Genomic DNA, 12,039 nt, shown 5'->3' with positions numbered 1-12,039 from the left:
TACAGGTTTAGAAATTTTCGAGTTAAAGTCAATATTAGAAGCTATAAGATGCTGAATCGAGGCACTAAATTTAAAAGCTTTCTCAACAGGAGCAATAAGCTTTGAAAAAGAAGGTTTAACACTCACAGCAAAATTATCATTACATTTTAGAGCCTCAATTTGAGAATTACTTAATGGAACGCTAGAAAGATTAACAACAACATTCTTATTAACAACAGGTAAATTATCAAGAGGAACGACATGAGAAGATTTACAAAGCATAGCTAATTTCTTTTTCAAAACAATTTGATGTTTATCAGAGGAACGAAGGGTTCTAGACCAAGAATTTCTGTCACTAATGTTAAAGTCGGGAATGGAATTAGAAACCGAAAGATGTAAATCATAAAGTTCACGTTCAATAAACAATAAATGCTTCCTAGTTTCCTGGATCGAAGCTCTGAGTAAAGCCAATTTCGACCGAAAGATTACTTTGTCAATTTTGACAGAACGTGGTAAATTACATTTCAAAGAGATAAACTTCGGAATAATTTTCTTGCGCCTACACTCTTGAAGAAATTTGAAATGGAAACACGGGCCTTACGTTTACATTTTCTGCCTTTTATGCATTTTGTGTTTTTGTTTTTGTTTTCGGAATTTTTGTTTATTGTTGTATTTTGATCGTGACTTTTCACTTCTTATTTCTTATTCATTCTGTTATGGTTTGATTCTGTTTATTCTCATTTGGTTTTGTTTTTGCTTTTGGTTATGTCTCAAATCAATAGGTTTGCCAATCTTCGGATTAAGAAATTTCGTTTTTTGAACCATTTAAAATTTCTTCAAGAGTGTAGGCGCAAGAAAATTATTCCGAAGTTTATCTCTTTGAAATGTAATTTACCACGTTCTGTCAAAATTGACAAAGTAATCTTTCGGTCGAAATTGGCTTTACTCAGAGCTTTGATCCAGGAAACTAGGAAGCATTTATCTTTTATTGAAAGTGAACTTTATGATTTACATCTTTCGGTTTCTAATTCCATTCCCGACTTTAGCATTAGTAACAGAAATTCTTGGTCTAGACCCCTTCGTTCCTCTGATAAACATCAAATTGTTTTGAAAAAGAAGTTAGCTATGCTTTGTAAATCTTCTCATGTCGTTCCTCTTGATAATTTACCTGTTGTTAATAAGAATGTTGTTGTTAATCTTTCTAGCGTTCCATTAAGCAATTCTCAAATTGAGGCTCTAAAATGTAATGATAATTTTGCTGTGAGTGTTAAACCGTCTTTTTCAAAGCTTATTGCTCCTATTGAGAAAGCTTTTAAATTTAGTGCCTCAACTTCCTCTCAAAAAGATTCGATTCGGCATCTTATAGCTTCTAGTATTGACTTTAACTCGAAAATTTCTAAACCTGTATTTGTTAATACTGTTAGCCATTCAGTTAAAGACTTAGTTTCGAATTCTGATCTGGTTGTTACCAAAGCTGACAAGGGTAGCCAAATTGTTGTTCTTGACAAATCATCTTATGTTGATAAAACTAATGATCTGATTTCTTCTGGGCCATATGCTGAAATTTCTAAAGATCCTAGTGATAAAGAGTTAAAAACTATTTCATCTGCTGTCAAGTCTGTTAAGTCTATTCCTTCAAATGTTAAACGCTCTGTTGTTCCATCTATTGCTAATTGTGCTAGATTTTATGCTTTACCTAAGGTGCATTAGGCTGGTATTCCTTTCAGGTCGATTGTTTCTAATATTGGTACGGCTTCGTACAAACTTGCAAAATATTTAGTCTCTGTGTTTTCTCCTCTTAGGAGTCGCAATTTATTTACTATTAAAAATTCTGTTGAGTTTGTTAAAAAAATTCATAGTTTCGTTCCAAATAATTCTTTTATGGCTTCTTTTGATGTTAACTCTTTATTTACGAACGTTTCCGTCGAGGGTTCACTGTTATGCCTTCGTAGAAGACTTTCTGAATTTCATTTCACCAATACGGAAATTGAGGATTGTTTTCTAACGTGCTTCTTCTAACATTGTTTTGTCTTACTTTACTGAGTATTTGGTTAAAATATTCAGGTAGCAAAATATTCTCTTAGCCCTTGAGTTATATTGTATAGACATTTTTTAAACACTTTCAAATCATTTCTAATCCTAAGTAATTTTCCAGTTATTTATGTCATAGTTACATTTCAGGGATATTTTACACAGAGTTTGAATTCAATGAAGAAACTATGCTTTATTTACATTAGGCCTCTCTTACTCACCCCTGCTTTGTCCAGTCATTTTGTCCCTTAAAACATTTATTTGATGGACAGGTCCAAACTCATCAAAAAGTTTCCTCAGATCATTTTCATCCCAATTTCGGGGAATCTGCCCAACAAACATTTTGATGGCATCGGGATCAGGTTGATCTTTTTGTATAGAGTTCATACTGTAAAAAAAAAGAACTTTATAAAATCCCCGTCCAAAAAACATTCATTTTGTGACCATTTTGAAATTTTTAGAATAAATGATGGATATATGGAAGACCCGAAACAGGAGCAAATAAGACTGCAACTTTTCTATTGCAATTATCAGCAGACAAGACACATAACCAATAAACAAAGACAACTTTCAATTGATTATAATCGCAATATTTCTCACTACCTATTCTTTTCGATAGGTGAAATGTTGTCGTACGCAGAGCCCGATTACCGCAGGGGCACGCGGGGCCCAGGCCCCTCTTCTTCGATTTCAGGGGGGCCCAAAATCCCCTTTATTTATCATGTTAATTCAAAATAAATAATAATTTTCCTCAGAATCTAGAGTACAATGATGTCATTGATATTTTTGCAAATGCTAAGCAAGGAAAAAAATCTCTTATTTGTTGATAAAAATTCCCCTTAAAAACTTGATCTCTGTGTAAATCCTAAAACCACTCCAAGTTTAGTCTGAATTTACTATTAAAAGTTATATCATAGATAACTTTAATATTTACGGTTTACTGCAACGGGCAAAGTGCAACTACATCTTTAATAATTATTGTATACTATATCACTTCTACTTTTAAATATATAGTACTATATTTTGATATGAGGTACCACCAAATTTAGCATGGCTGTGCTAATACGCAAGTATCGAAATATTTTATAGCTTCATTACATAGAATAAGCAGGAATAGGAGGGGTGGGGCACAAAATGAGTTTCATGCCCTGTGTTCTCAAAAACCTTTGTCGGGCCCTAAGGGGGCCCTGAAATAGAATTGTGCCCCATGTCCAATATCAGAATGATCAGGCTCTGGTCGTACGTTGCTTTAATACAAATTACCAGTTATTTTATGTAAAATAAGGCACATATTTTAGATTTGGTTTGTATGCAACTTCACTTGGTTTTGTACGAATCCATATGAGACACCTCTGTGACAGAATTTTATTTTACTTTCTGCGACAAATTTTCTGGACCTAATTTCTTTCTGCAAGAATGCTCCCTGAAGTGAAAAATTTATTTGTTTAATAACAAATGTAGCATAACTTCTTGTTTGAGTAAATTCATTTATACAAAAACGAAAGGCATTAAATAAAACCCAGTATCAGGGCTTCCAACAGATTTTCAATTTTCGCTAGAGGAAAAAAAGGGACCTAGAGCTAAATCTAATATGGTTAAAAATATTAACACCATGGTAACAGCAATTGGTAAGTAAAGAAAAAATCAAATCTAACCAAAAGCAATGTAAATTATTTCTTTTTATACGCTATAGTAGGAAATGTGTTAAAGATGGGGAAAGGGGGGGGGGTTGCTTAAACAGAGATGCCACTCCCATATTTAAGTTTTCAGTCTTAATCTTAGTACTTATCAGTAGATCTTAATACCAGAAAAATAGATGCAACATCTATTTAATATTCCAAGAAATAAGGTTTAATTAATATACACATTTTAGTTTGAACAAATCAAAAATTCAACCCCCCAACAGCTATACTTAGCTCTTATTAGTAGTATTGCCATTCCAAGCTTATACGCTTGAGAGTTAAGACCCCTGCCCCCCAAAAATGAGGAGCAAATGTAATAGGCCACCTTTTGACGTCTTTTTATGTTGTTGCTTTTGTGACCTAGAATGAGATATACAGCAAATTTATTTTGCTAGGTGTGCATGTCATACATGCTTCTTGGCAATGTTTTTTTTCCAAAGGTGGTGTCTCACCCCGTGGCAGAAAGCTGCCAACATGGCGACAATGTCACAGAATGAGAGAGAGTTTGTGCAGAAAGGTTCTGTGCTAGGGGGGGGGGGGGAAGAAAAAAGAAAAAGTCGGCAATAAAACCATTCTACAGAACATTACCCAAGTATAGCTGTTTGCATGGCTGGTAAGTTTCTGCCGGGGCAGTTAAAACCACTGGTAGAAACCGGTTAAAACCGGCATGGCAAAAACCACTTTCTGCCACATTTTCGGCAGAAACTGGCAAAAACTCTCAAAATGACAAAAAAAAAAAAAAAAAAAAAAAAAAAAAAAAAAAAAAAAAATTGACAGACAGTAGAAAATGCATGGAAAAAATAATTAACTGTTAACCCAAGCATAGTTTAATTTATAATATTATCACAATTCAGAATCAAATGTTACATTGTTTGGACTCTGCATTTGCTTGGAAAAGGTTGTTCCAAAAATATAAATAGTTTTTTAATTTAATATGCACAAATGAGAAACTTTAGAACATTCTTGCAACAGAAGAGCTAGCAAGCAATGCATCAAGGAACAAGCAATATTCAGGAAACTTTCAAATTGTATAATTTTTTAAAGTGGTCCATCATGTAGTAACTCGGGTAGTGGTAAAAGTTCGACTAGAAAAATGAGTTTCGAGAAGTGGGGCCAATTTGTTTTGCAAAGCTGTGATATTAAGAACAAAATCTAGATTAATATTGGCAAGTCAAATTTGGCACTTTCTTCTTGAAGCACATGATAATTTCAATCACAAGCAATTTAGATGAAGCTTATTTGCAAGCAAATTACAAACAGTAATGCCAGTTTAATTCTGTATGTCACTCCTCTATCCTAAGAACCCATATGATTTTCATCCTTTGTTAGATTAATGCAAATATTACGAGCATCAGCAAATGAAAATTTCCCTTTCTGAACTAAATCAAGGGCACTAGCATAACATTTTATTTTTTACAATGATGAAATGAAGTTTAATTTTTTAGTTTGCCTAAACACATATCATTTAGTAATTACTTAAGTTTTTAAAGACAATTTTAAGTTTTTGCCAGTTTCTGCCGGTTTTAACCAGTTATAACCAGTTTCTGCCACTAGCACGGCAAAAACTAGTTTCTGCCGGCAGAAAGCCAACCCTGGCTGTTTGGCAGTAAATACTGTCGGCCCCGCTTCATCGAATATCGCAGGTTCCAAGAAATATCATTCGATAAAGTGGGGTATTTGATTAAGCCGGGACCTTTCTAAATTGACAACATTTGTCTTAAAACACAATGCTAATAATAAATCCATAGCCATATAAAGGAAAAAGTTAATATTATTACTAAAAAGGTTTTGAAATAAGCTAAATAAACAACAAAATAGCATAATAATTAGTACAATACATTAGAAGTATGTATGGAATTTATAAAAAGTAATCTATAACTTGAGTTATGAAATCTTTGTTTGGGCACCTTTTTCAGTACGTTATTAAAAAAAAATTTCATAATAGGGAATTGCTTGCTCAAGGTCTATTGGGAACAGTTTTCTGACTCCTTTTTCCCCTTCTCGTCTACCGTATCAGGGTGGCGACAGGAACTGTGAAAAAAAGTTCCCTGACTTTTCCCTGATTTCCCTGATTAAGTTCAACAAATTTCCCTGATTTACGTTACCAATGATAATGGTTTTCTTTCTTTGCTCTACTTGAAATCCATTGTATGTTTGTATAAAATGCAGTATTTTAAAAGTTTTAAGTTGTATAAAGTTGTTGAACTAAATATATATTTTAAAAAGATGCTACTTTTTTTTAAATAAAATGGTTAAAAAAAACATATCAAGTCAATTTGGGGGGGGGGGGGACCTACAAAACAGTATACTAAATTTTTCAACATGGAAAGATTATAGAAAAATTAAAAAAAAAAAAACTTTATTTCCAGAAACCACTTAGCATAAGAATTTTAAGAAACTATTAAAATTACTTTTAAAAACATATGTGTATTTATGATAGAACTAAAAAGTAATTGAAATTATTTTGAACTAAGTTTTCACACAGTATAATAATTGTTGCAAGAATAACAAGTAATAGTGAAAAAATAGAAGTAATGTAGTTATTCTTATATAACTAATTGACATATTTATGCAAAACAGATGAAACCATTTGACATCCATTCATAGGGAGCTTTTCTCTAATCAAGAACATAGGTTTTAATGAATGAATACAGCATTTTAACAATAAAAAAAAATTAAGATATTTACACAAGTACACAAGTTAACTCTACTCAAATGATTTCAGTATGTAACGAAAAAAATCTTAGATTACTTTTGTAACAAACAACTGTGAAATGCAAGAAAAAAAGAAAAAAAAAAAAAAAGCATAATTTTAAAATACATAAAAGAATACAGCTTGGTTATAAAATTAAAGAATCACTGAGGTCGGAAGAAAAGAAAACCTATATAATCTGTGGTCACAACAAATAGTAGAACGGCAAAAAACAAAGATTTTTTTTATTGAAAGTTCAATTTTAGCAACTAAATTAAAAACAAAAAGTAATAACTTTTAAGCTTTTATAGTATTAATTCAAAAAATAAAGATTTCTTCTTGAAATCGTGATTACAGTACGATAATTACTTCGAGACAACGGAATAAAGGCAAAGGAGCTAAGGCATTAATGAAGGCTTCCTCTTTGCCTGTATGGTTGTTTATTTTGCGTAGCATTGAAAGCGTAAAAGGAAATTTCAAGCTAGGTAAAATAAACAACCTAACAGACACAGAAGCAATCTTAGGAAGTTCATCCTGTGGATAATAAGTAAGATTCAATACTTTGACATTGAGGAAAAAAGATGCACAAATATGCGGCAGTGTATAATCGCACCTCATTAATTTTACTTTTTTAAATTTTTTTTTTTGAACAGATAATTGGCGGAAAATGCGTAGGGAATTAGAGCATTTAATTTTGTAAAGAGAAAAAAAAAATTTTTTTTCTTCATAAAATCAATTTTCCCTGATTTTTTGTTATTTTTTCAAAATTCCCTGATATTTCCCTGACTTTTCCCTGATCTCCCTGATCTGTCGCCACCCTGCGTATCTTACATTTAATATTTATCAATTTCTCATCCTCTAAAATGTGTATATTTATTTATGTTAGGTGCTTAATTTAATTATCGACTGCATTTTTTTATTTTTGCAATGTCAAAGGCAAATGAAATTTAGAAGAACAGTGGAAACATTTGATTGAATATAAATGTTGTTTTTCTCGCCTTCAACTACAATAATTGAAGGGATCAGTGGATAAAGGTGTCAACATTTAAAAAAAAACAAGTTTTGTTGATGGATGAAAGTTTTAAATGATTATATTTCATACAAGCGAGCATTGAAAGTCCTATTCTGTGTATTTCCAGAGATTCTAGATGATAAAGGTGTTATCTAACATAAAACCGTAAATTTTTTAGTGGTTAAAAGTGTTTACGTATGTTAACACCTTCATCAACTAGAGGGCACCGTTTTTGATTTGAACATTGGCAGCAAACAGCTGTTGAGTTGATTCCTCCATACTGATCTGTTTGTTTACAGTACTTTCTGAACGTGATTTAGCTATTATTTTCTTGTAATAGCCTTTTGCGCTTTATTGTGATAATCAACATAAGATACATTTTGTCAAGAGAAATAATATCAAGGGCAAAGTTATTAGTTAAAATTGCTAAAAGCATACTTCATAAGAATGAAGATAATGATGAAAATATTGCGCGTCATGCTAGCTTACAAAGTCGTGAATTTGGGAATTCATCAATCTTTTCTATATCTGATGAGAACACTTCTGTTGCTGACTCAAGTGATTATAATGTACACAATAGTGAAGAATAAGAAAAGACGGAATCATCTGATCAAGTTAAGTCCTACCAAGAAAGCAAGAAGAAAGGCTTGTGAAAGTCCTGATATTTTTGATATTCAACATGAGGTATGTGAAAATTTTATTACCGAAGGAAAAGTAGACATATCACCTTCTCCTGAACAACTTGAAGAGTTGACTGAAATGGCCTGCTCTAAAAAAACATCCAGAAAAAGAACTCCACATGCATGGAAGCGAAAAAAAGCAGCTACGGCTAGGCAGAAAGGAGAAGCTTATGTTTCCCAGACAGGCAAATTAGTACCAGCAAAATCAGTATGTACAGGTACTCTGTGCCATGTTAAGTGTCGTTTACAGTGTTCCTATAAATTCAGTATTGATGACAGGACTTCCATACTAACTGAATTCAATAAACTAGATGTGAATGCTAAAAATTGTGCACTTTTTAATAGTACTGAAATTAATAGCATTAAAAGACAGAGCACAAGTGCTAGGAAAAGTAGGGCAGCTTCATACAAATATTATATCACTTTTGACTGTTAAACTATAAATATTTACCCCATGGGATGGGGGAAAGTGGTCATAGCATGGGGTAAAGTGGTCATAGTTTAAAAAAACTGCAAAACCGTTACAAATAACCCAAATTTTTGTATATTTCGGTTATTTTCATAGTTACAAGTATATGTACGAGTATATACGGGTATACACGAGTCTACTATACGTGTCGTGTAGACATGAGTAAACATGTTCATATATGAGCAGATACTTGTATACATCAGATGCATGCACATGCCTACTCAAGTATGTACGTGTATACACGAGTGTATACACGTACATACTCACGCATGTATACGTGATTACCTATAGGAGTGTATACGTGTCTACACGAGTATATACGTATCACGTGTAAATGCGAGTAAAGCGTAGAAAAGAACATCATATGCGTGTTTCGCGCTTGTATCTCGAGTATATGCGCGCATACCTGAGTATATACGCGTACAGTCGACGCATATACGCATATATAAGCGTACATACATACTTATACGAGTTAATTGGTGGATATATCCAGTGCGTGTTTGTACGTGTCTATTCACGTAAATATATATGAAAGCACGAGTATATTCGTATGTTTACGTGTAAACACGATTCTATACCTGTTAGACGTATATACGTGCATTTACGTGTATACACCAGTACATGTATCCATGTATATCCACGAGTATATCTGCCAATATACATGTATGCTTACAGAATGAATCTAAGATTTTTTGCAAAATCTAAGTGGTGTGAAAGGGGAGGATAAGAAGCAAAGAATCATAAGGAACTTATGCTCGCTGACGCGCTACATGCACAAAAGGTCAGAAATTGACGTTAGCAAAACAGGTCACAAATTTGTTACACAAAGATGATTTCACCCGACATTTTAGTTTTTAAGACATATTTAGAGCAGTTGTTAAAAATCACGGCCTGTAGTAGTTCTAATACACGCATCGCAACAAAGGTGCAGCGACTGATGAAAGTTTTTCAAAAGTCTCGTAATTGCAACAGAGTGATTGCGATGCATGTATTACAGCTGCCGCAAATTTCATCAATAACTTTAAAATTTTCTTAAAACCTAAAATGTTATGTAAAATTGTCTTTGTGTAATAAATTTGTGACATGTTTTGCATCCATCAGTTTCTGGCTTTGCGTGCATGTAGCGCGTCAGCCTTGAGTTTGATTCTGGATGTTCCTTATGATTCTTGCTTTTTATCCTCCCATCTAACACCTTTTAATAATTTGACCAAGAGTTTAGACTCACCCTGTATACATGTATATCATATGCTTATATGCAAGTGTCTACTCGAGTACGTACGCGTATATACGTGTCTCCCTGAGTATATAATTGTTCGTATATATACGAGCATATTAAGCGGGAATATACGTGTATAGTCGAATGTATATCTGTATAGATAAAAAAAACTTGCAGATACCCAAACACGTGTTTATTGGTGCATTTATGTGAATACGTATATATACGTGCCTACACGTGTATTTGCGTATACATACGCATATACTTGTATATTTAACCCTGTTTATTGTAAAAACAATACATATTAAGTGAAATTGATATTTAATACATATCTGCCTTATACTTAAAGATTTAGTGACTTTAGAAGAACAATATTCGTTAAGCCTAATATTATGACCACTTTACCCCATCTTACTTAAATTGTTCTAACAAATTATTCAAAATAGATTCAGCTAACTGCTAATGAGTAAGAGTTCTTGAGACATGTAGGAAGTTTCCTGTGCAGTCAATCCGTTCATAATTCTAACAAACAAAATTTCCCAAGGAAGTTAAAAAAGGTGTTTAGATTTTAAGAATTTTCATATTTACACAAAATATTTTTTTTTACCAAATAAAATTTTGCCAGTTGTAAAATTTTGTATTCAAAATATAGTTTATAAATGCACTACCCTAAAATAAATTTTCACATTTATTCGAACATTAATTTCCAAACTATAGCTATTTATTTGAATTATGACCACTTTACCCCATTGACCACTTTCCCCCACCAGACCCTATGCTTTATATATTGAACGATGTAACGAAACTCACCAACGAGAAACCTTTTTTGTCAAAGAGTGGACATACAGAAGTATTTTTAATAGCGAATTTAACTTGTCCTTTTCACAACCAAGAAGCGATACATGTAGCATATGTGATTCAGGGAATAATGATGAAGAACATGAAGAGAATTTTAAAGCTACTTTCGAGTCAATCAAATGTGATAGGGAATAAGCAAAACGTAATAATGGTACTGCTTTCATTACCGTTGACTTACAACAGACTATGCCATTGCCAAAATTAACAACGTCTAAAGCCTTTTACTTATGTCAGATGTGGTTCTACAGTCTAGGAATGCATATCATTTATAAAAATGTTGCCAAAGCCACATTTTGTACATGGATTGAAGACGTTGCCTATCAAGGAAGCTCAGAAGTCTGTAGTTCAATTTTAATGGCAATAGAAACACATGATGAGCTGAAAACAAAAGACGGTTTAATAGTATAGAGTGACTCTTGTGCTGGTCAGAACAAAAACTTTGCAATGATCTGCCTCTATCAATTCCTTACATTGAAAGGTTATTTCAAATCAATTGACCACAAATTTTCAGAAGTGGGACATACATATCTAGATTCAGATCGGGATTTTGGAAGAATGGAGAAGGTTCTTAAAAAACACAAAATGCTACATGTACCAGACCAGTCTCGGGATATCATCTGGAGTGTATCTCGAAAAAACGAAGTGATTGATATGACAAACCATTTCCGCCATACTGAAATGCTTGCAACAACATTAAATTTGACAAACAAGAAGACTTGTCTACAAGAGAAAGTTAGGTTTAGGGATGGGATCAGATGGATTCGGGTTGAAGAATATGGATCTTATCTATATAAGGAAAGTTATGATCAATCTTTGCCATTTAAAAGAGTAGATTTACTACGAAATAAGAAAATAGCAAGTCCACTAAATACTAGTATTTGTCTTCCTAGAAAAATGGGTAAAACAGGAACTACAGTCGACGCTCATTATAACGACCACACATTATAAAGACCGTCCCACTATAACGACCAGTGGCAATAGTCCCAACTTTGTTCCTATGAACACTACGTTAATTTGCCTTCGTTATAACGACCATTCTGTATCGTCTAATCCAATACAACGACCGAATTCAGCGGACGCTATTTCGGGTGTTCTTCCCAATAAAACAAATTTGTAGCTTGAAATGGCCTTGATTATTGTTTACGGACATCTGCCTGAAGTTTTCAATGTCAAATCCAACTTTGAGAGGGGGTGTTACCATTCACCGCAGCTAGCACAAAACAAAAAAAAAAAGGGAGGAAAAATCGAGAAATTTCCAGGTTCCTAAGAAAAGGGAGTTGACAGATGTGTTGGTAGTTTGGTGTTTGAATCTAGCGGTTTTTAAGATTTGCGGTTCTCGAGGGACTTTCAAATGTTTCTTTGAAAAGCAAAAAGAAAAAAAAATTATCACTATGTCTGAAACGGAAAATAATGTTTTGCA

At 33.1% G+C, this 12,039-nt stretch overlaps 1 protein-coding gene across 3 annotated transcripts in view; it reads right to left on the bottom strand.

Annotated features, from left to right (window-relative positions):
- LOC129228158 (CUGBP Elav-like family member 2) overlaps positions 1-12,039 on the bottom strand; it is a 110,222-nt gene that overhangs the window by 73,461 nt on the left and 24,722 nt on the right. For all 3 annotated transcript variants that reach the window (XM_054862811.1, XM_054862813.1, XM_054862812.1), the window contains exon 3: positions 2,232-2,398. In XM_054862811.1, the coding sequence (XP_054718786.1) occupies positions 2,232-2,397 (166 nt within the window). In that variant the 5' untranslated portion in view covers position 2,398. The remainder of the gene's footprint in view (positions 1-2,231; positions 2,399-12,039) is intronic.

This window comes from Uloborus diversus, chromosome 8 (assembly GCF_026930045.1).
Source record: "Uloborus diversus isolate 005 chromosome 8, Udiv.v.3.1, whole genome shotgun sequence".
Lineage (NCBI taxonomy): Eukaryota > Metazoa > Arthropoda > Arachnida > Araneae > Uloboridae > Uloborus > Uloborus diversus.
Note: the sequence above shows the minus strand (reverse complement) of the source record. Positions and strands in the feature narration are given on the sequence as shown.